Source organism: Ovis canadensis, chromosome 3, assembly GCF_042477335.2.
Source record: "Ovis canadensis isolate MfBH-ARS-UI-01 breed Bighorn chromosome 3, ARS-UI_OviCan_v2, whole genome shotgun sequence".
In the NCBI taxonomy this organism is placed as follows: domain Eukaryota; kingdom Metazoa; phylum Chordata; class Mammalia; order Artiodactyla; family Bovidae; genus Ovis; species Ovis canadensis.
Window position 1 is genome coordinate 104,717,972 of NC_091247.1, and position 24,553 is coordinate 104,742,524.

General features: G+C 44.4%; 2 protein-coding genes and 1 pseudogene across 2 annotated transcripts in view; 1 reads left to right on the forward strand and 2 right to left on the reverse strand.

Moving 5' to 3' along the window:
- The window catches only part of MRPS5 (mitochondrial ribosomal protein S5), a 25,155-nt gene continuing 602 nt past the window's right edge, over window positions 1-24,553 (forward strand). The window contains exons 1-11 of the mRNA XM_069583961.1: window positions 1-406; window positions 4,982-5,062; window positions 7,362-7,499; window positions 11,222-11,347; window positions 12,601-12,834; window positions 14,542-14,576; window positions 16,469-16,559; window positions 17,782-17,828; window positions 18,286-18,343; window positions 18,648-18,710; window positions 22,388-22,524. Coding sequence (XP_069440062.1) covers window positions 349-406; window positions 4,982-5,062; window positions 7,362-7,499; window positions 11,222-11,347; window positions 12,601-12,834; window positions 14,542-14,576; window positions 16,469-16,559; window positions 17,782-17,828; window positions 18,286-18,343; window positions 18,648-18,710; window positions 22,388-22,524 — 1,068 coding nt within the window. The 5' untranslated portion in view covers window positions 1-348. The remainder of the gene's footprint in view (window positions 407-4,981; window positions 5,063-7,361; window positions 7,500-11,221; window positions 11,348-12,600; window positions 12,835-14,541; window positions 14,577-16,468; window positions 16,560-17,781; window positions 17,829-18,285; window positions 18,344-18,647; window positions 18,711-22,387; window positions 22,525-24,553) is intronic.
- LOC138437167 (cytochrome c oxidase subunit 7C, mitochondrial pseudogene) lies at window positions 8,767-9,192 on the reverse strand (annotated as a pseudogene).
- The window catches only part of LOC138437166 (myelin and lymphocyte protein-like), a 20,357-nt gene continuing 18,564 nt past the window's right edge, over window positions 22,761-24,553 (reverse strand). Inside the window, exon 4 of the mRNA XM_069583964.1 lies at window positions 22,761-23,303. Within this exon, the coding sequence (XP_069440065.1) occupies window positions 23,301-23,303 (3 nt within the window). The 3' untranslated portion in view covers window positions 22,761-23,300. The remainder of the gene's footprint in view (window positions 23,304-24,553) is intronic.

Sequence of the window (24,553 nt, forward strand, 5' to 3'; positions counted from 1 at the left end):
ACAGCATCAGCTTCATTCAGTCAGCGGTCCACTCCGCTCGCAGCTCTTTAGATCCCGGGGTCCCGCCCGCAGAAGACAGCGCGCCAGCCCCGCCCACCCCGGCGGCCGGCCCAAGCCCCGCCCCTGGGTCCTAACGCGAGGACCCCGCGGGGGGCTGTCCGCAGCGAGGCCGGGTTCGCCCCACCCCGCTGCCTGTCCGGACACCCCCTCACTCGGGCCTGCGCTGCGGCGCGGCCCCCGGACCTTGGGGATTCAGTCTCGGGCCGAGGTCCGCGGCCGGTGGATGGAGAGCAGTCACGACAGGCGGTAGGAAGGCTGCTCGGCCGGAGGCGCTCGTGGGCCTCCACCATGGCGGCGGCGGTACGCGCTGCGGGATTCCTCCCTGCTCTGTGCGGCGCTTCGGCGGGTGAGAGCCGGGACGCTGGGAGCCGGAGCTTTGAGCCGAGCGGGAGCGGGGGTGGGGGCGGCTCTCCCGGGGCTTGCATTCGCCCGGGCGGGAAAAAGCAGGAAGCCGCAGCTCCTGGCCCCTCGCGCCGGGTTACCGGCTCATTGGGGTCTGCTGTGTGACCTTGCGTGCGTTCGCACAGGGCCTGGGTGTGTAAAGTGAGGATGGCCTGCACGAGGTCCAGGGTCCCTTCCAGTTCACCAGGCGGCTGGTGCATGCTCGGCTAAGTGAGGAGGATGGTTGCAAGCCAGCATCGCCTTCCCCGCGGGCGCGACTTGCGGGTAGATCGAGGCCAGAGAAGCTCGAAAGGGAAATAGGCTGTCCTCCAGCTTGAGGCGGATAGGATTAGTTTCAGTTCTTTTAGATTTCGGGCTGATCAATGCTCTTTATTAAAAAGAAGGATGTTGGTAGTGTCCCCCACCCCATGTTCGTTGTTTGCAGCCCGAGGAGAGGCAGCCTACTATCCTCCAGCACAACGTTTATCTCTAGGAACCAGTATACAATTGACCTGACCTCTGATCGCTCTATTTTATTTTATTATAAACCTGCAATCCAGCATTCGTAATTGTGAAATCTAAAGATCTGTGAAAATCGAAAAGTTCTCTTTTGTAACTTGTTTTGTTAGGAAACTTGACCTGAAATCCTTTGTCGGAAAATCTGACCTGAGAAATATTTTTACTTTTGTTTATGTTTGTGACCACCTCCTCTTTTTTCAAAGCCCTGTTCAAATAGCACCTAGCATCTGCAGCTTTCCTCCCTGAGTTCTTATGTGTAGCAGGGTCTGTCTTAAGCTCTTTATGCTTTTTTCCTTCATCTTCACAATGTCTTTATGAGATAGATACCTTTACATTCCCATTTTACAGATTAGGGAATTAGGACACACAGGTTGAGAAACTTGTTCAAGGTTAGACTGGAAGGACGTCAGGTTTTTGCAGCCATACCACCTGGTTCCAGAGCCTTTTTCTTTCTTTTTTTTAGTGTATAAATATTTTTTTTCATAGTGGTTAATTGGGATGTAACTTACACACCATATGATTCACCTTCTTAAACTATACAGTTCAGTGGTTTTTAGTATATTTACAGAGCTGTGCAAAAACATCTTCACGGCCAAGATAATCACGATGGTGTGATCACTCACCTAGAGCCAGACATCCTCTAATGTGAAGTTAAGTGGGCCTTAGGAAGCATCATTATGAACAAAGCTAGGGGAGGTGATGGCATTCCTGTTGAGCTTTTTCAAATCCTAAAGGGTGATGCTCTGAAAGTGCTGCACTCAATATGCCAGCAAATTTGGAAAACTCAGCAGTGGCCACAGGACTGGAAGAGGTCAGTTTTCATTCCAATCTCAAAGAAAGGCAATGCCAAAGAATGCTCAAACTACCACACAACTGCACTCATCTCACACGCTAGTAAAGTAATGCTCAAAATTCTCCAAGCCAGGCTTCAGCAATACATGAACCGTGAACTTCCAGATGTTCAAACTGGTTTTAGAAAAGGCAGAGGATCCAGAGAGCAAATTGTTAACATCTGCTGGATCATTGAAAAAGCAAGAGAGTTCCAGAAAAACATCTGCTTTATTGACTATGCCAAAGCCTTTGACTGTGTGGATCACAATAAACTGTGGAAAATTCTGAAAGAGATGGGAATACCAGACCACTTGACCTACCTCTTGAGAAATCTGTATGCAGATCGGGAAGCAACAGTTAGAACTGGACATGGAACAACAGACTGGTTCCAAATAGGAAAAGGAGTACGTCAAGGCTGTATATTGTCACCCTGCTTATTTAACTTATATGCAGGGTACATCATGAGAAACGCTGGGCTGGAGGAAGCACAAGTTGGAATCAAGATTGCTGGGAGAAATATCAATAACCTCAGATATGCAGATGATACCACCCTTATGGCAGAAAGTGAAGAAGAACTAAAGAGCCTCTTGATGAAAGTGGAAGAGGAGAGTGAAAAAGTTGGCTTAAAGCTCAATAGTCAGAAAACTAAGATCATGGCACCTGGTCCCATCACTTCATGGGAAATAGATGGGGAAACAGTGGCTGACTTTATATTTTTGGGCTCGAAAATCACTGCAGATGGTGATTGCAGCCATGAAATTAAAAGACGCTTACTCCTTGGAAGGAAAGTTATGACCAACCTAAATAGCATATTCAAAAGCAGAGACATTACTTTGCCAACAAAGGTCTGTCTAGTCAAGGCTATGGTTTTTCCTGTGGTCACGTATGGATGTGAGAGTTGGACTATAAAGAAAGCTGAGTGCTGAAGAATTGATGCTTTTGAACTGCGGTGTTGTAGAAGACTCTTGAGAGTCCCTTGGACTGCAAGGAGGCCCAACAAGTCCATCCTAAGGGAAATCAGTCCTGGGTGTTCATTGGAAGGACTCATGTTGAAGCTGAAACTCCAGTATTTTGGCCACCTGATGCGAAGGGCTGACTCACTTGAAAAGACCCTGATGCTGGGAAAGATTGAGGACAAGAGGAGAAGGGGACGATGGAGGATAACATGGTTGGATGGCATCACCGACTCAGTGGACACGAGTTTGAGTGGACTCTGGGAGTTGGTGATGGACAGGGAGGCCTGGCGTGCTGCCATTTGTGGGATCGCAAAGAGTCTGACACTACTGAGCGACTGCACTGACTGACTGACAGAGCTGTGTAACCATCCCCATAATCAATTTTAAAGCATTGTAATCTCCTCAGAAAGAACCTTACCCATCATGTCCTCCAGTTCCCTATTCCCCCCGCCCCCAGAAACCACTAATCTACTTTTTTTCTTCTATTGTTTGCATGTTCTGGGTGTTTCGTATAAATGAAATCATGTAATATATGATCTTTTTTGACTGTCTTTTTTCATTTATCATAGTGTTTTTCAGATTTGTCCATGTTGTAGCATAAATGAGTTCTCCCTTCTTAGGGCAGAATAATACTCTCTTCTGTGTATGTACCACGTTTTGTTTATCCATTCATCACTTGAGCATGTGGGTTGTTTCTACCTTTTGGCTGTTGTGTGTAGTGTTGCTGTAAGTATTTGTGTGCAGTGTTTTTGTGTGTCTATCTTCATTTCTCATGTCTGTGTACTTGGGAGTGGAATTGCTTGATTGAATGGAGACTCCCATGTTTCACTTTTTGAGGAACTGCTAGACTGTGTTCTAAAGTCGCTGTACCTTTTTACATTCCCACCAGCATGAGGATTTTTATTTCTCTACATTCTTGTCAACACTTATTTACTGTCTTTTTAACTATAGTGATTTTAGTGGAGGTGACGTGGTCTAAATTTGTAGTTTTGATTTGCACTTGCCAGATGGTAAATCTGTATGCAGGTCAGGAAGCAGCAGTTAGAACTGGACATGGAACAACAGACTGGTTCCAAATAGGAAAAGGAGAACGTCAAGGCTGTATATTGTCACCCTGCTTATTTAACTTCTATGCAGAGTACATCATGGGAAACGCTGGACTGGAAGAAACAGAAGCTGGAGTCAAGATTGCCGGGAGAAATATCAATAACCTCAGATATGCAGATGACACCACCCTTATGGCAGAAAGTGAAGAAGAACTCAAAAGCCTCTTGATGAAAGTAAAAGAGGAGAGTGAAAAAATTGGCTTAAAGCTCAACATTCAGAAAACGAAGATCATGGCATCTGGTCCCATCACTTCATGGGAAATAGATGGGGAAACAGTGGAAACAGTGTCAGACTTTATTTTTTTGGGCTCCAGAATCACTGCAGATGGTGACTGCAGCCATGAAATTAAAAGACGCTTACTCCTTGGGAGGAAAGCTATGATAAACCTAGATAGCATATTCAAAAGCGGAGACATTACTTTGCCGACTAAGGTCCATCTAGTCAAGTCTATGGTTTTTCCAGTAGTCATGTATGGATGTGAGAGTTGGACTGTGAAGAAAGCTGAGCGCCAAAGAATTGCTGCTTTTGAACTGTGGTGTTGGAGAAGACTCTTGAGAGTCCCTTGGACTGCAAGGAGATCCAACCAGTCCATTCTGAAGGAGATCAGCCCTGGGATTTCTTTGGAAGGAATGATGCTAAAGCTGAAACTCCAGTACTTTGGCCACCTCATGCGAAGAGTTGACTCACTGGAAAAGACCCTGATGCTGGGAGGGATTGGGGGCAGGAGGAGAAGGGGACGACCGAGGATGAGATGGCTGGATGGCATCACGGACTCGATGGATGTGAGTCTGAGTGAACTCCGGGAGGTGGTGATAGACAGGGAGGCCTGGTGTACTGTGATTCATGGGGTCGCAGAGTCGGACACGACTGAGCGACTGAACTAAACTGATGGTTAACGAATGCCCTTTTTTGAGGAGAATGTGTGAGACTTGGTAACAGGTCAGGTGTGAGTGTGAAGCAGTCAGTGTGATGTGATGTCATCTGCTTGGGCAAGTGGTCATGGTGCCCAGAAACTTCATTTACTTGTTTTGGTTCTTTTATACTATAGATGTTGCTATTCCTTAGGTGTTAAAAATGTTCCTTTTCATGTAGAAATATATCTTAACTTTTTTTTTTTTAATTTACAGGTCATTTATGGTCCAGGCAGCTTTACCTAAACACCTTTCCAACAGCTTCCATTTGGGCGTTGAAGGCTGTTCCCAGCAATGGTGAGATTATTTATCTAACTACCTTTTCTTCTAAGATCTGATGTTAAGAGTACTTTGTGTAGTTTCTAAAATGTAAGTGAATGAAGTACATTCTTTATAATAGAAATGGGTAAGGTCTAAAGAGTATTTTTCAAATTTTTAATGATAATGGCTGTTATAATTCAAGGCTCTAAGATATAACAGCCACGATTTATTGAATAATGATTTGTGTGTCAGGTTAATAGTATGTTATCTTGGTTAATCCTCACACCAGTTTTTAGTAATGGAGTTGTTATTCCCATTTTACAGATGCTAAAATGAGTCTCTTAGAGGCTAAGTGACTTGCTTCAGGTCGCACAGCCAGTAATGGCAGGACTGGGTCCTGAGGTGTTTTGAATATTGTGACGCCTCCTTGAAACACAGTGTTTGCAGAAGGTTTTTGTTCTTTCCTGACAGTGCCAGGCCCTCTCTTCACTCACTTTGCAAACAGGAAGGAAGCTGGTGCTTGCTGAGCCCGTGTTATGCTTTGTTCTTGTTGTTCAGTCACTAAGTCGTGTCTGACTCTCTGACCACCGGCCATAAGCATAACATGATATTCCAGGTGGCTTGCTCAGCTGTAAGGAACCCGCCTGCCAATGCGGGAGATGGGAGGTCAATCCCTGAGTCGGGAAGATCCCCTGGAGAAGGAACGGCCACCCACTGCAGTATTCTTGCCTGGAGAATCCCATGGACAGAGGAGCCTGGCAGGCTAGAGTCCATGGGGTTGCAAAGAATTGGACAGGACTGAGGCGACTTAGCGTGCACACACTAGGTATTACGTTATACCTATATCACTACTGGTGTTGACTTTGTATTAGTTTGAGTGAAGTATACGAACCTTACCTCTTTGTGACCCTATAAACTGTAGCCTGCCAGGCTCCTCTGTCCATGAGATTTCCCAGGCAAGAATACTAGAGTGGGTTGCCGTTCCTTCTCCAGGGGATCTTCCCGACTCAGGGATTGACCTCCCACTTCCGGCATTGGCAGGCGGGTTCTTTACACCTGAGCAAGCCACCTGGGAATATCATGTCATGCTTATGGCCAGTTATGCTTGTGGCCTCTTCTGCGTGGTCTCTGGTTAGGGCAGAGTTGGAGTCTCGCTGTGTCCTTCCCAGGCTGGACTTTGCCTTTAGTCTTCCTTTCATCTTGTTAGCCCTGCAGTTGAGACGCCTTTGTGCTTGTTCAAGTGGTCCGAGCGCCTGGCTCTTCCTGCATCTGTTTCTTTGTTGTTCAGGTGATGCGTTCAGTCATAAACTACCTACTCTGCCCTTGACTCTGAGCCCGGCAGTGTCCCAACCTGAGCTGATACAGGGCCTGGAGAAGGGTTCTGCGAGGAAGGCCAGAAAGCAGCACTCTTGCTAGGGGGACAGTCCCACAGGAGGCTCTGGGGCGAGGAGAGTAATGTCTGGTGGAATGAAGACACAGTTGTCCTCCACTTTTTCTGCCTGTGCAACCACGACCAAACGACACCCTCAGCTTCCTTGTGTGTAAAATGAGGAGAGTAGTTCCTACTTTGAAGATTGCTATCTTAAATACTACACTTTCAAGGAATACCAAAAGGTTTATACCTTAAAACCATTTCCCTTTGCTAGGCCTTCTCATTTTCCAGTGACACTTTGTTTTAACTTCTACTTGGTTATATTTACAAATAGATAGTGTATATTATTCTTTTCCCTGTTAACATCGTTTTGCTAATTGAAGATTTAACTAAGCCCCATGTCTGCTTTTTCTGAGCATAGACGCAAGCACAGGTTTGATGCGATCTAAATCCCGTGGACAGAGGAGCCTGGTGGGCTACAGTCCATGGGGTTGCAAGAGTCGGATACAAGTGAGTGACTGAGCTGAGCTGAGCTGAGTATTTCAAGGACTGCAACATTAAACAGCAAGAATAAATTAATGTGTACTTGGTATTTTGTTGAACATTGAGGGGGTTACAAGAAAAACTAAAATGTGTCCAGCGTAATGGGATGTAGAGTGATTGTTGAAGACCCGAATTTATTTAAAATGAAAAGCCACTAGTTTCTGTTTATTTTTAATTGAACCGTTTACTCAGCAAGCTGACAGGTCCAGAGAGATCTCCCTGTATTATCTGAGCCAGTGTCCAAAAGTTTGCTTTTATTTTTTAAAGAAAGAACTGTCCTCAAAATACGATTCTTAAAAGTTCAGCATTTTAGTGACTTGTTTTTATCAGTAAGAGTTAATTTGTCGGCGCTGCCCGGCGCTGGCAGTGTTTCTGCACAGGCGTGGAGCCTCTAACAGTTTTACTCTTGTCTACCTACAGGCCCTTTGTCATCTGCAGGAACCAGAGACAGCTGTCATTTTACCCGCTTGGCCCGCGTGCTACAGACACAGTGCTGCGTTTCTGCTCCCAGCAACTTGACGGCCCAGCAGTACAGATCCTATAGTTTCTTCACTAAATGTATGTAGTCTGGCCACAAACTTCCCATTTCATGAAACAGGAAAATAAAAGGTGCTTTGGTATCTTAATTTTTCTGCTTTTTCTTCTGCTTAAACGAATTTACACTTCAGAGGTTAATACATGATGTACAGGCATACCTCGTTTTATTGCACTTTGCTTTTTTGTGTTTTGAGGATATTGCATTTTTTGCACATTTAACATTTGTGGCAACCCTGTGTTGGAACAAATCTGTCTGCACCATTTTTTCTAACACTCTTTGCTCACTTTGTGTCTCTTGTGACATAGTCTAGTAATTCTTGCAATATTTCAAACTTTTGAGTTATTATTATATTTGACATGGTGATATGAGATCAGTGATCTTTGATGTTGCTACTTTGACTTGCTAAAGATGAACATTTTTAGCCATAGAATATTTTTAAAATTAAAGTGTATACTGTTGTTTTACACATAATGCTTTTAGACATAATGCTGCTGCTGCTGCTGCTAAGTCGCTTCAGTCGTGTCCGACTCTGCGTGATCCTATTGCATGCTAAAGACTACGGTATAGTGTAAACGTAACTTTTGTATGCACTTGGAGACCAAAAATTTGTGTGGCTCACTTGACTGTGCTGGTCACTTTGTTGCAGTGGTCTGGGGCCAAATCCAGATTGTTCTTGTTGTATTGTTGTCGCTCAGTCATGTCCGGTGACCCCATAGACTGCAGCACGCCAGGCCTCCCTGTCCATCACCAACTCCCAGAGCTTGCTCAAAATCACGTCCATTGAGTCATTGTTGCCATCCAACCATCTCATCCTCTGTCGTTCCCTTCTCCTCCTGCCTTCAGTCTTTCCCAGCGTCTAAGTAGCCAAAGTATTAGAACTTCAGCTTCAGCATCAGTCCTTCCAATGAATATTCAGGACTGATTTCCTTTAGGATTGACTGGTTTGATCTCCTTGCAGTCCAAGGGACTCTCAAGAGTCTTCTCAAAAGCATCAGTTCTTTGGTGCTCAGCCTTCTTTATGGTCCAACTCTCACATCCATACATGACTACTGGAAAAACCATAGCTTTGACTAGATGGACCTTGTTGGCAAAGTAATGTCTCTGCTTTTTAATATGCTGTCTAGGTTGGTCATAGCTTTTCTCCAAGGAACAAGCATCTTTTAATTTCATGGCTGCAGTCACCATCTGCAGTGATTTTGGAGTCCTAGAAAATAAAGTCTGTCACTGTTTGCGTTGTTTCCCCATCTATGCACCATGAAGTGATGGGACTGGATGCCATGATCTTCATTTTTTTTTTTTTTTTATGCCATAAGTTTATTTACAAACATATTTAGGATGCTGAGTTCAAGGGACTGATCCTTTAAGAGACTGCACCTCTTAATATGCTCCTCTTCCTATCTTTCTCATGGATTACTTTTTAAGCAGTTGGTGTCTTACGATAAAGAAAGGTGCAGCAAATCCAGACCCAAAGAACAAAGTCATCATAGCTAGTAACCTCCACTTGTTTTCCACTGAAAATGGTATATTCTTCCCTGGACCCTCCTCATAGTGGCTCCGACGAATCACAGAGGTTGTGAACCTCCGGATGCCCTGTCCCAACATAGCGCTGTTGGACGCTCTACAAAAGATCCAGAGACCGGAGGTGGAAGAAATGGCGGCTGCAAAACTACCGCTTTTTGCCTCACGACCTTGCTCCTCTAACTGCAAGGATCGAAAGGCTTCATTTTTTGAATGTTGAGTTTTAAGCCCACTTTTTCTCTCTTTCACCTTCATCAAGAGGCTCTTTAGTTCCTCTTTGCTTCCTGCCATAAGGGTGGTGCCATGTGCATGTCCAAGTTTATTGATACTTTTCCCAGCAATCTTGATTCCAGCTTGTGCTTCATCCAGCCCGGCATTTTGCATGACGTGTGTTAAATAAGCAGGGTGACAATATACAGCCTTGATGTACTGCTTTTCCAATTTGCAGCCAGTCCATTATTCCATGTCCTGTTCTTACTATTGGTTCTTAACCTGCATACAGGTTTCTCAGGAGGCAGGTAAGATGGTCTGGTGTTTCCATTTGTTGAAGGATTTTCCACAGTTTGTTGTGATCCTCTCAGTCAAAGGCTTTAGCACAGTCAGTGAAGCAGAAGTAGATGTTTTTCTGGAATCCAGATTTATCTCCATTAAAAGTGCTTGTACTGTGAACTTTCAAGTTTTTGATGGCATTTATAGATACCATCCTTTTCAAGGAATAAAGAAAGAAAGTCAGTGTTTAGTGAGAGTTTAGTTTGAGGTTGGTAATTTTATTTCAAACCTGTGGTTCTCTTAAATGAATCAGTGTCAGTCTAAAGTTTGAGTTTAACTCTTTGCTTTGATCAGGAATACACACAGCAGCATGTGATGTGGAAACTGACCTATTTTTCTGAGCTTCGGTTGCAAAGATTAGTTCTAATAATATGTGTATTTTGAAAAACAGGGTACTCGATAGATGTGAAACATTAAAAAATACTGTAAATCCAAAACATTTTCCTCTTTTCATTTTATCAAACCAAAGGATCAAAGTGTAAGGCCTTTCAGGAAGCAAGCAGGTAGAACCTTTGAAGCCTAAGGGCTCATAAGAAAAGGAAAATGAAGATGCTCGTTTGACTTCTAGAATGTGTTTAGTATTTCAGGCATGTAGATATATGTGTCTTAGATTTTTGACTAGTACAACGTTTGTATGGCTCTGATTCTTTATTAAATTGGTAATGGAATAATTGGTCGTCATAAAATCAGTTGGTGATCACGTGAAAGGCAGAGTCCTTGTGAAGACAATTTAAATCTAATAAACAATGTGGCTATACCAGTAAAATTCAGAAGTAATCAGAAGTAAAGAATCTGAATGTTCCACAAGTACAGAGGGGAAAATACTCTCTGCAATGTATGGCAGGAAAGATTGGCAGAGCCCAGAAATTCACAGATGGAAACAAATCAGTGGTGTTAGGGTCTGTACATCACAGTATAAGATAATCACCTAAGAAGTACAGACGTGCATGGGCGAAGACTGACTGTCAGACCCCATGCATGCTCATCCTTCCCAAGTGTTGGTTAGGTTTTCATTAGCGTTGAAGACGAATTTGGGCATCTTGTTTTGAAGGATATACAGAAATATAGGGCATTTTCAGAATAGAGCAGACAAATAAATGATTAAGTTTTATGGGTTCAAATTGTAGAGTTGGTTCTTTGGGCTGAAGGTGAAGGTGCAGCTGCTCAGTCGTGTCCGACTCTTTGCGACCCCGTGGACTGTAGCCTGCCAGGCTCCTCCATCCAGGGGATTCTCCAGGCAAGAATACTGGAGTGGGTTGCCATTTCCTTCTCCAGAGGATCTTCCCGACCCAGGGATCGAACCCAGGTCTCCCGCATTGGAGGCAGACGCTTTAACCTCTAGGCTAGTTACAGTGGAGGCAAGAGGGCAGGGAAGAGCCCTGTCACACAGGTGATAAAATGTTCAGGAAACACATCTATAGAAAAGTAACTGGGATGTAAATGTTGGTTGTCTGTTATGCTCGGGAGGCCATATTCTGTAAAAGGAGTAGCGTCAAATCTTGGGTTTTTCAAATGGAAATCATGTGGAATGTGCAAAGGATGTTTTAATTTTGCTTTCATTGCCATAGTGATGCAGGAGACCCACCTTCTTCCAGCCGTTTTTACTCAGCAGGAGTAAGTCAGTAGGCCCTGAACCACTGCTTGAAGAAATTCTGTGACACCTGTCTCTTTACAGTGACAGCAGACGAGCTCTGGAAGGGTGCTTTAGCAGAAACTGGTGCTGGAGCAAGAAAAGGAAGAGGCAAAAGAACCAAGAGAAAGAGAAGGAAGGACTTGAACAGGGGTCAGATCATTGGTGAAGGTAAACTTACTTATGAGAACAGCGATTGTGCTCTCTAAGGTTTTTTTTTCTCTCCAAAACTTGATAGAATGTTTTACGAACTAGAAACATCAAACCATTTCTCATGAAGGGCATTAGGAAATGTGGTTTTAGAGTCCAGCCAAATGGCTTATTGCCCCATGATTCAGGGGAAGAAAATCCCATAGAAAGAGATTCATTCATTGAGCTATTTATTCCACAGGCCTTAAGTGCCCTTGTGTGGCATCTGCTGTGAAAGGCCCTGTGCTCAAAGAATTTACAGTTCAGTTGTAGAAAATTAGAATTAGCTAACTTTCTCTGCTAAGGGTTAGGAAGTAAGTATTTTCAGCCTTGTGAGCCAGATGGTCCATGTTACAACCATTCAACTCTGCTCTTGTAGCAGACGAACAGCTATAGGTAATACATAACCGGATGGGCATAGCTGTGTTCCAATAAAACTTTATTTACAAAAAACAAGTATGTGGGAGTCTTAGTTTGTGGACTGGGGATCCCCTGAATGGAAAGTGAGGAGTCTTAATTGCTTGACCACCAGGGAAGTCCCTTGATGCCTTTTTTATTTTCTTTAATCTCAGTTGCCTCTGCTAAGGAAACCACTGATTTCATTTTGATGTGTTTCCTTCTGACATTTTCTGTTTTTTTTAACTTAAACTTTTTATTTTGTATCGGGTTATAGCCGATTAACAATCCTGACATTTCTAATGCTTTTGTATACATAACCTAAGAGGAATATACATTTTCTTTTAAAAATAATTAGATCATATCACATGGTACATATTCTCTTATACTTCATTTTTTTTCACTCAGTAATAGGTCTTAGAAGTTATTCCATATCAGGACCTACAGGGCTGCCTTATTCTTTGAGTTTAATGCAGCATATTTCATAGGTTGGATAAGCCACAGTTCATTTTGCTGTTTCAATATTGCTAGACAGTTAGATTGTTTCTCTTTTTGGCCTTTCCAAATAACACTTCAGTGGACACCCTTGTTCAAGCACACATATGCTTCATAACCGAGTGGCAGTGTGTCTCTAGGCAGTACCATTAAGTGGAATTATTGGCTGTTATGATGGGCATGTTTAAAATTTTAGTAGGCGGTGCCAAGTGGCCTGTAGAGTGAGTATATTAGTGTAAGCTCCCACCAGCAGTGTCTATCTGTATGCCCATTGCCTGGCATTTTAATACTCAAGAAATGAATGCTTTTAAAAGAATTATTTCTGTGTGTTTTTAAACCTTCAGGGCGCCGTGGCTTCCTATGGCCTGGTCTGAATGCCCCACTTATGAAAAGTGGAGCTATACAGACCATCACTCAAAGAAGCAAGGAAGAGCAAGAAAAGGTGGAGGTGGATATGGTCCAACAGAGAGAAGAGTGGGAGCGGAAGAGGAAGATGAAGGTTAAACGGGAGCGAGGATGGAGCGGAAACTCGTGGGGTGGCGTCAGTCTTGGCCCCCCTGACCCTGGTCCCAATGGAGGTAGCAGAGTCCTGGTTTCACTTATGTTGTGATGGAGAGGGCACTGCTAGTTTCTGGAATTCTTTAATATGCTTCTATTTACTCCTCTGTTTAGATTGCCCTTTTCTAAAATGAGAATTTGAATATCACTGGAATAACTTCACATTGTTAACCAACTGTATTTTATGAGACACTAGAGGCCTGTAAACCAAGAAGTATTCCACAGATAGGATGCAAAGCACTGGGTTCTGGTGTCTTTCTTGTGTGGCTTCTCAGAGCCTTCCAGTGTGGTGGTGTGCATTACGCCTATTCCGAGTCACCCATAGCACGCAGTTTCCCAAGTGCTGTTGGTATGGAGCAACATGCCTTGGGAATGCTATTTTGATAACAGAAGAAACCGGATAGTTGTCATTAAGCATCCTAAAACAACACATGAAATAAAAGTTGATAATATTTATCAGATGAAATTAGAAAACAAAGTCATCTCCCCCACTGTTTCCTGAGTATGTAAAGAAGTAAAAACCATCTGAAAATTTTGTTCGTGTCTGTGAATAGGAGATGAGAAAGCAGGCAAGAGTTTGGCTGCTTTCTTAAGTTTGGCTTAAAGAGGAGAGGAGAGGAGAGGTTGAGATGGAGAGACTCAGGCGAGCACACTGAGGACTTAGAAGAATACTTCCACTGGGTGAATACGATATGGGGGGAGAGGAAAAAACCCCATGACCTTAAGTCCCTCTTGGGGGTCCAGATTTAGCCTGTAGATAAATGGATGAACTTGTGACATAAGAAAGGGCAGTGGGCAGAGTCCGGTGAGCTGTATTTTGGCAGTGTGAGTGTCGTCTCTCCAGAGGCTTCCTTGAGTCTTTGAGAAGGAGATGGGCACATGGACAAGTGTGGCCACCAGAGTGTGTTGATGCAAACGTAACGTGTCTGGGGCTGGCCTCAGAATTACCCAGTGGAGTGGGAATTGGACCAAATTTAGAGGAAAGGAGATTGACGTGAGTTGATAATCACTGAAGCCAGCTAATGGTACATAAACTTACATTTTGCTGGTTGTTCCATTGTCTATGGATGTAGATTTTCTATAGTCAAAAGAACAGGGAGTGTTTGAAATAGCTGCTGTGGTGAGAAGAGAGAGACCTAAGTAAGAGGACGTAGAAGGCCCGCAGACAGCTGAGAGCACTCAGCTGAATTGGAGACCGTGAGTTTTTAGTGGCCCCAGTGTGTGCTGTGCTTTGACTTCTCTGTTGTCGCACCCAGCAGGTCAGGTGTGGCCAGACAGCTGCACTGACTGCATCCTGGATGGTGTGGTGGAGGGGGGAGGAGGCGAGCGAGTTGAGGACATTCACAAGACCTAGCGGAAGTGGTGGACGGTAGTGTCTTGACTGGGTGGCAGAGGCTGGAGGACCAGAGGGGTGATGGAGAAAGGGGAGCGGGGGTCAAGAGTCTGGAGATGCTGGCCAAGCCCCAAGAACCAGTACCTTTGAGTCGCTGAGTGCGAGCTGGAGGGGTAGGAGAAAGCAGTCAGGAAGATGGTGGCCGGGTTTATGAAGTTAGGGGTGGAACAGTTTCTGGTAGTGATGAGGACCAGGGTACGGCCTTGACAGTGGCACCAAAATATCTGAGATTCTCAGTGAAACGCCAGTGACCGTGCCGCTGTTAGAAAATGCTGTCATGTACTAATTACATGGACGCATTTACCTATATTCCTGTTTTTTTCTCTCCCTGCAGAAACGTATGATGATTTCGATACCAGGATACTTGAGGTAGGCATGCTGAACTAAATACCGAGTTAAGCCTCCGGAGAAGCTGGGGCAGTAGATGTTGAGGGGTGCGGCAGGAGGAACAGTGGGGAGAGCCTTGGATGTGCGGCTTTCTGAGCTGTAGGGCTGCTTTGTGGGAGGAAACGGTGAAACTTCAATTCCGGTTCTCCCCTGACTGCTGCCCTTTTGGGGTGCTGCTCGTCAGGGTCTCGCGGCAAGGTGGCTTCAGTGGTGGTGTTGATAGCAGAGTTGGGAGACTGCGTTAAATTTCCTCCTTAAAGCAAAGGCTGCAGTAGCAGCTTCTCTCAGAATCAACTGTATCTGACACTTAGTTCAGGAAGCAGAGGTTGAGGGGAGACATGGGGAGGGATAGAAAGCTTGCAGTTACTGTGAATGGTGTCCAGCTCTTGCTGAGGAAAGGTTCTGCTGGGCTGCTTATAGGCTCTTGGAACTGAAGTCTGTATCAGGTCAACTTCGATCGCTTTTTCCAGGGCATTTCCTGAAATCATCAACTTCCCTTTGAGCTCACACTTGGTATTAAATGCCATATGGAATGTGTTGAGTTTGTGATTGATTGCGTACATTATTTCTTCAGTATCAATTACATTCAAGTTTAAAATACATTTACAAGTACTTTACGTCTTTGGGTCTTGGTGTACCGCTTGTGGAAGTTAGTTCCTTTGAAGAATTTTGTCCGTGGGGGTGGTTTCCTTGAGCTCCCTTTTTCTTTAAGTTCACTTTATGGGAAAGGGGCCACTGCGTAAGCAGTTAGCAGTTTGGTAGTTCTTGGTGAATGTATAAATATGCCCCCAAATGTAGGTTTTTCTACAGTGCATAGCAGTCAGGTATTTCAGAAGTTTCTGTCTTCTCTTGAGTCTGATCCATAGAGATCCACTTCTGTGCTGGTTATTTCTGAACCCTGCGTTTTATCATTTGTAAGATTGACACTTTTTCATATTTTAGCATCTCTGCTATTGGGATGTGTCAGTCAGTCGATTACCAACTGTGTTCAGGTCTAATCAGCAACTTTTTTTCTTTCATGTGGTGCCTTCATTAAAATAAGATAGACTGTGTTTTACAGTTTCAAATCTCTTTAGAAGTTATCTCAGTCAGATCATCTAACCAGCTTGTAAAATAAGAAGAGAAAGTCCTATTTCCATTTTACTCCTGAAGAGCCCAGATGGAGGTTTCCTGTGGAGGAAGTGTGCTGTTTGTGCTCGTGGGAGTGAGGGATGGTGTGTGTGTTCACTGTGTGTGTGTGTGTGTATGTGTCTGTGTGTTCTCTGTGTGTGTCTGTGTGTGTGTCTGTGTGTGTGTGTTCACTGTGTATGTCTGTGTGTGTGCGTGTGTGTTCACTGTGTGTGTGCTCACTGTGTGTGTGTGCGTGTGTGTGTGTCTGTGTATATGTCTGTGTGTGTGTTCACTGTGTGTGTGTGTCTGTGTGTTCACTGTGTGTGTGTTCACTGTGTGTGTGTGTCTGTGTGTCTCTGTGTGTGTGTGTGTTCACTGTGTGTGTGTTCACTGTGTGTGTGTATGTTCACTGTGTGTGTGTCTGTCTGTGTGTGTGTGTCTGTGTATGTGTCTGTGTGTGTGTTCACTGTGTGTGTCTGTGTGTTCACTGTGTGTGTGTATTCACTGTGTGTGTGTGTGCGTGTGTGTGTTCACTGTGTGTGTGTGTCTGTGTGTGTGTGTTCACTGTGTGTGTGTGTCTGTGTGTCTCTGTGTGTGTGTGTGTTCACTGTGTGTGTGTTCACTGTGTGTGTGTGTCTGTCTGTGTGTGTATGTGTCTGTGTGTGTCTGTGTGTGTGTCTGTGTCTGTGTGTCTGTAGGCTCCTCCGGTTCCCTACTCCAGAATTTCCTTAAGGGGTAACATGTATGGCCATCTTGTCCTCTAGGTGAGAAATGTTTTCAACATGACCGCCAAGGAGGGAAGGAAGAAATCCGTCCGCGTCCTGGTCGCTGTGGGCAACGGCCGAGGAGCCGCAGGTGCGGGGTAGGGCATGAGGAGCTGGTGCTGGGGCTGGACGGGCACGGCCTGCGCGCAGCTGTGCCCTCAGTGGCTTCAGGCTGATTCCACTGACTGTCTTTTAGTGGCTCAGGCTCGCAGACCTTGTGGTGAGCCCAAGTAATGCCTTAGAGGGAAAAGAGAGCTCTTCCCACACCTGCTTTTCCCCATGAGGACGGCGACTGTTTTAAAAGGCTGAAGACCCGGGTGTATTATGTGTAATAGTGAAAGAAGACTGGGGGTGGGAGAGAGACGGTAAATATCCACAGCAGGGACACCGTTACCAGGAGAGCGTGCGTGACCAAGCATTGTGGCACTTTACAGCCAGTAAACAGTTACGGGAAATTGCTCACCAAAGAAGCGTTAGGCCGAACAGACAAACTGAAAACCACTTCACGTAAGACTAACATAATCCCATTTTTAAAACGTATGTTTATGTGCAAAGAAAAGCCTATAAGGATTGGAAGAGTATGCACTGAAAAGATTAAGAATGTTTAATTAGTATGTTTGCCGGTTCCTCAGATTTCTTCTTGATACTCTTCAGTAAAGTTTCCACAGTGAACATCTGTTTTTGAAATGGACACATGAATGTGTAAGGGAAAGAAAACTGGAAAACTGCCTATTTACATCCATACTGACACTTTATTTATTTATTTTTTCATACTGACACTTGATAAAACAGTTATTTATAATACCTGTAGATAGAATGTTGCCAAAGGAAACGACTCTTGAACAGTTCCTTTTCTACCCAGAAATTCTTTCTCCTATACCACCATATATTTTCTGTAGAGATGACCTGGTTTCTTTATTTTTTCCGTCCTGGGTCTCTGCTGCTGCGCGGGCTTTGCACTGCCGTTGTTGAGCGGGGCGCTCTCTAGTTGCCGTGCATGAGCTCCTCATGCAGCGGCCTCTCTTGTCGCAGAGAAGGCTCTGGGTGCGGGAGCTTTAGTGCTGTGGCTCCCGGGCTGCAGAGAACAGACTCAGTAGCTGAGGTGCACAGGCTCCACCGCGTGTGGGATCTTCCCAGATCAGGGGTCATGCCTGCATCTTCTGCAGGCAGATTATTTACCACTGGGCCGCCGGAGAAGCCCAACAGTGAGCTGCTTGTGCATGTCATTTATTGTACTTTTGCAAGTATACTGATAGGGGAAATTTCTTGCAGTGAAATTGCCACCTCAAATATCTTTACTTTTTCTTTAAAAGGTTTTGCCATTGGGAAAGCCGCTGAACGGGCAGATGCTTTCAGAAAAGTATGTACATGTTTTTCTTTGTTAACAGTAAAAGATCAATAATGTCTGTGCTAGACTTCGTGGGAACCATAGAAAAATACTGTCAAAAGTTACTGATCTCATAAAAGGCAATTTCAGAAGGGCCTGTGTTCTTGCATCATTTCTGAACTTGTGATTGCTTACTGGGACTATGAGATAGTGGGGAGTGTTTGAACACTGACAGAATGTTAAACAGTATTAAGGAATTATTGATTTGGTTTTGGTTTTGGGTTTTTTTTTTGCTGTGGTAGTGATGTTATTATTATTATTTTTTTTTTCAAAATTAAATCCTTGACCTTTGGAAGCATCTACTGAAATTTTGGTGTAAATTTGCAGTTTCCATAATAAAATATTTTATAAAAGGTATTTTTTGAATCTCTGAGAAAATGTAAATTCCCAACAAGAGATCTAAGAAAATGATTTTCCTTCTTTCTTTCAGGCAAAGAATAGAGCCGTTCACTATTTGCATTATATAGAACGATATGAAGACCATACCAGTGAGTGTTTATCGTTTCTTTTAAACTTTTCAGGCTCACACTTGTTTCTTTATGTGTGGCAATATGTCTCTGTGGGTATTTTTGTGTTTCTCTGCATGTTACTACCTTCTTTCATATAAATATATAAAATGTAGAAACGAAATTGCTCTCATGAGAAGGTTAGTAATGAGTGAAATCAGAGTTGGTTGCTCATCCGTGGCCGACGCATGATGGCTGCTTGGGGTCGTGTCGGTTGCTTTGTGGTGTTTGCAAGGGCATTAAAGCTGTACCCCTAACCCTTGCTGTTTCTGTTTTTACCCTCCAGTATACCATGATATTTCCTTAACATTTAAAAGGACACATATCAAGATGAAGAAACAGCCCAGAGGTAACTAAAAAATTCCTATGATGTGTTGGAGGGAAAGCAGAGAAACTGTACCAGTTTCATCCTGACCCCTGTTTTTGCTCACCTTTGCCTAAACTCATTTTGAAAACACCAAAATGGACAGGCCTAAGTTAGATTTAAGTAGATTAGGTTTTTGGGGAAGTAAAAAGCAGTCAGCCTTGGGACTTCCCTGGTGGGCCAGTGGTTAAGACCTCAAGCTTCCAATGCAGGGGGCTCAGGTTCGATCCCCATTTGGGGAACTGAAATCCCACGTGCTGCAAATCACGACAGAAAGTAAATGAATTAAATGTATAATTCAATGGTTTTTTGTAAAAAAAGTAGGCAACCTACCTAGACTCATATGATTACGCATTCCAGGGGCAACTGTAGGTGGGAAGAGCACTTGGTGAACAGGACGCAGCAGCTGGGGGAGCAGCTGAGTTTGTAGTGGGAACATCGGTTCAGTCAGTCAGTTCAGTCGCTCAGCCGTGCCCGACTCTTTGCGACCCCATGGACGGCAGCAGCCCAGGCCTCCCTGTCCGTCACCAGCTCCTGGAGTTTACTCAGACTCCCGTCTGTTGAGTTGGTGATGCCATCCAGCCATCTCATCCTCTCTTGTCCCCTTCTCCCGCCTTCAGTCTTCCCCAGCATCAGGGTCTTTTCCTGATGAGTCAGTTCTTCACATAAGGTGGCCAAAGGATTGGAGTTTCAGCTTCAACATCAGTCCTTCCCATGAATATTCAGGACTGATTTCCTTTAGGATGGATTGTTGGCTCTCCTTGCTGTCCAAGGGACTCTCCAAAGTCTTCTCCAACACCACAGTTCAAAAGCATCAGTTCTTCAAAAGCATTGGTTACTCCTAGAGAATTCACTGATGGATGCTACAGATGGTTCTTTTCCAATAGTGTATTCAGTTCCATTAATTTCCTCTCATCATTAAGTGTGAATTGAACAACTTTGGTGAGCCAGGTGCACACCAGGCTCTGAGGATCTGGAGATGGGCCCTTGTCCTGTCTTGGGAAGAGCAGTCAGTCAGAATTTAGGGTCATGGGGCTATGCCAGTTATGCCCAGTATACTCAGGCAGTGGAATTCTTAAACATTCTGATGTGTGTTTCACCTGTGGTTCTACAGTAAAAATGGTTTTGCGTAACTCTAGGTAATATCTGAAAAAGTCTGGCTCAGGAGATAGAATGCACACAGGATTTAAGTTTTTCATGCCAAAGCTTCAGTACAGCTTTGCTAGAGTCATGGCATGGAAATAAGAAAGAAAAAAAAAAAATCAAATGCAGCACCAATTATATTAGTGCACCTGAACTTGCCTTCTGCTTCAAAATCATGAGTAATCATTCATATGCCAGATAATACAAACATTTATCATTAGAAAAAGTATTGAGTTGAGCATTTGGACATTAAGGTTTAAACCTGTGCTGTCCCATTTGGCTTTTGAGTACTTGAAAGGTGGCTTCTGGGAGCCCCTGTGTCAGATACCACCAGATTTCAAAGACTCCATATGAAAAAATAAATAAATAAGGAATAGCTCAAAAATATTATGGTATTGATGGCATATTGAAATGATAATGTTGTAGACATACCTCCTTTGAAAACATCTTTTAAATATGTGAGTGAGTGAGTGAGTGAAGTCGCTCAGTTGTGTCCAACTCTTTGCAAGCCCGTGGACTGTAGCCCCCCTAGGCTCCTCCGTTCATGGGATTCTCCAGGCAAGAATACTGGAGTGGGTTGCCATTTCCTTCTCCAGAGGATCTTCCTGACCCAGGGATCGAACCCAGGTCTCCCACATTCCAGGCAGACGCTTTACCGTCTGAACTGAAGGGTTTAGAGGCCGTCAAATGGACATGACCTATAAAGGCAATTTTGATGGTTTTACATAGTAATAACCTCTAATGAAAGAGAACGCAAATGGGAACTATTTGAGATACATTTCTATGTAAAATGTAGTTTGCACATAATTCAGCATTTCAAATGAGCACTCTGCAACCGAGACCAAATATCAATCATCTCTTGAGGTTTTCTACTATGTACCAACATCAACTCTACATAGGAACAAATGTTACCCCTGCTTTTTTCTTCTATATCAAATGTCCTGAAGCCTTTGTGTCTCTCTGGCGCGAGGCCGAGTTTCTGAAGGCACATTCTAGTATAAACATCATCGATGGGGTAGAGAAGGACCCGGTCAGTTACACTGTACAGTCTCAGGGCCAGGTGGCCGGAGTAGAGGAATCTGCTTCCTTGAGGAATCCGCCTCCTCCTGCATAAGGCGGGTAGACGCCAGTGTAAACAACTTCCGGGATGTAGTACTTGAGTTTCTTATCCCGATGAGGTCCAGCATTATGAATCACGTCACCAATAAACAAAATCTTTGGCTTTGTTCCCGGATAAGCTGTTCACGTAATTGAGTAAAAATGTAATTCAAGTACAAATGTTTCTGCAGGATAATTTGGAAACATATATATGGCTTGCATTTGTGGCTTGCGTAATGTTTTTGTTAGACTTGTTATTTGGATACATCTTTATCTGAATGATTTTTGAAAGACTGCTGGTTCTAATTGCAGAACTTACTTTTTTTTTTTTTTTTAATCTTTGCTGTCTTCTGATTAAAGCTGTATTTTTCAGCTCAGCTTTAAGATATGTGCTGAGTCTTATGCCTGGCTAATCAGAGTGCTAGAGAACTTCCCAAGTGGTGCAGTGGTAAAGAATCTGCCTGCCAATGCAGGAGCCGCAGGAAATGCGGGTTCGATCCCTGGGTCAGGAAGATACCTGGGAGAAGGAAGTGGCAACCCACTCCAGTGTTCTTGCCTGGAGAATCGCATGGACAGAGGAGCCTGACTGGGCTACAGTCCATGGGGTCATGAAGAGCTGGACATGACTGAGCAGCTAACCAGCAACAACATGGGAAGGGATTACAGGTAGCCAAGAGTAGGGTGAGTGGCTGGAGAGGAAACCACTGAAGATTTAGAGGCCAGCACGGAGGTGAGAAGGGCGGGCCAGTAACTAGGAGGCAATCTGGGGGAGGGTGTGTTACTGAAGCCAAGAGTTTTTCCGGAAGGAGGAAGTGGATGATGTCTCTATTCAGTGCAGCTGACCATTCAAGGAGGGTGAGAACAGGGGTGCCTGGTGAGCCTTAGCTAACATGGACATGGGGTGCCAAGAAACTTCAGGCTCTCTGTTAGTCTTAACAGCCCTATTTTTTTGTCCATGTGTTTAACAAACTTATAGGTATGTATATTTTAAAATTAGTCATTTAATTAGTTTTTGGTTGTGTGGATCTCTGTTGCTCCTCACGGGCTTTCTCTAGTTGCGGTGTGCGCACAGTCAGGAGTTGTGGGGCACAGGCTTAATTGCTCCGAGACATGTGGGATCTTCCTGGACCAGAGATCAAACCCACGGTCCCTGCATTAGCAGGCAGATTCTTCACCACTGAGCCAGCAGGGAAGTCCAGAAACATATATATTATTTACTTGGTCCTTATAGCATCTCGTTTAAATCAGTGTCATCCTGGAAGTTTGGGAAGTTGTGAAAGGCCACCCAGCTGGGAAGTGATGAACCCAGAATGTGAACCAACATCTGAACCCAGAGCTGGAAGCCATGTGCAGCCAGCAGGTGGCGCCACTTGCACCGTGGGCGAGTGGGCAGGCGTTTGACTTGATTTTCCTCTTTGCAGGCTATGGCCTCCGCTGCCACCGAGCCATCACCACCATCTGCCGGCTCATCGGCATCAAAGACATGTATGCCAAGGTCTCTGGCTCCATCAACATGCTCAACCTCACCCGGGGCCTCTTCCAGGGGCTCTCGCACCAGGTAGGTCAGCCCTGCGCTCGGAAACTGAGGAGCCAGTTTGTATTTCCGTGGCGTGCTCTGAGACCAGCGTCTCCTGGGCAGTCCTGGAGTTGCTCTTGGGCCACCTGAGGACCAGGCAGTCTCTGGCTGCATCAGGTTAATTAATCCAACTGAAGAGGTAATTCATGGGGATTATCCTTTTAAAAAAAGCTGCATGGGTTTTTGAAGTTTTAAAGTTAAGTATTTTTAAAAGCCAGTAATTATAATCTGCTTTTATTATGGAAAGAATATGTGCTTGTTCAAAAACTCCGACAACATAAAAATGTTAAATAAAAAGAGAAAGTCCCTTTGCTAATTCTGTCCTTTCAGCTGGAACTAGGGTGGAGACCCCTGGGCACTTGCACTCGAGAGTGGTCCCGAGTCAGTTTCATGTCGCCGGCAGAGGTTGTTCAGGGCGACATCTGAGTCAGTAGGAGCCGTGCACGCGGTGGTTCAGGTTATTTCTCCACAGAGATGGGGCCACCGGGCCCCTGCCCAGCTCACCCTCAGCCTGGGCTGGGCTCACAGTCGCACCAGTGGCAGGGGGGAAGGGCTGTCATTGCAGGGGCCCCTCCTCAGGTCTGCAGGGCTGGCTTGTCCCTTGAAAGAAGGGCTGGGTGGACCTCAGCAGGGCTGGGTGAGCAGGATAGCCGGGTTCAAGAGGCATTCACGGGCCTCCATTTGCTGCGGACTTCGGCGGGCGGACAGAGTGCGCTGGCTGTTTCTGAATAAAGTGATCCAGGGAGTAATTGTAGTGGTCACTGTTCAAAACAGGAAAACTAATTGAAAGAAAAGCTTTGCCTCAAAGAACGTTTTTGATCAGCTGTGTGTTAGTACTGTCTGAAAACATCTTTCAAAAGCACTTCTAAATTTAAACTTACTTTTAGAGACTTAATTGTTGGGTGTAACTTAAAACCTTTGTTTTGGGGTTATATTTATGGTCAAGCAGACCTGCTCTTCTGTGTGATATTTTGTTTTGTGTTAGTACTTTGAATCTTTGGCTACAGTGACTGTGTATCCTCTCTTCTAAAATGGCATCAGCTATAAAAAGTTGCATTGTGCTACTCAAAGAAAATGACACCAGTGCAAGCGACGTGCCACTGATGATAAGACACTCCAGTTTGTTTATTTGTTTATGAATTAGCACCTCTCTCTTCTAACTTCAAATATATGCAGAATTAGAATAGTGCAAGGTGTACTACCCTCACGGTGTTTTAGGTATTTTAATATACTATCTGTAAACCGTCTATCGAGTTTACTCCCCTGTGTCCAGACTTTTATGGCTACCATCTGTTATGAATCCTCACGGCTCTGTTACACACCAACAGTTAGCTGCTCATGCACCCCCAGCCACCCCCAGTCATTTTGAACCAAATCTCAGACATGTTTATCTCACACATAAATATTGCATCATGTATCTCTAAAAGATAAGGATTAAAAAGTACCAGACAGTACTACCGTCATGCCTAAAAAATCACCAGTAGCTCAATATCAAACATCTAGTCAGTGTTCATAGAAATGTATCCATGTCAGGTTAAAAAACATTTTTTATATAGTTTATTGAATCAGATGGCAGAAAAGATCAATACATTTAAAATCTCTGCTGTGTCTTTTAAATCACTTTTAATCTGGAAGTTCTGTTTTTCTTTTTTCTCTATGTTTTTTGTTGTTGAAGAAATCGGGTTGTTTGTCCCAGTCTGGTGCTGGATATCTGAGGATACTTGACGTCCTCTCTCCCTGCATGTCCCGTAAATTGGCAGCTAGAGCAGGGGCATGATGAGATTCAAGTTCACTTTGGGGCGCAGCATGGCACATGACTGGGAGGGTGGGGACAACAGGAGACCGGAGGCCAAGGCCCTTTCTTCATGCCCCTTGGGGGTGGGGAGGTGGGGTGGGATGCTGCTGCCCCTAGCAGGTCACCATTAGCATAGCCGCAGGAAGTTCCTGCTGTTTAAGGTAAAGACTTCAGATTTTTTTGTGTCTTTTTTTTTTTTTAAGTAAAATCTTACTT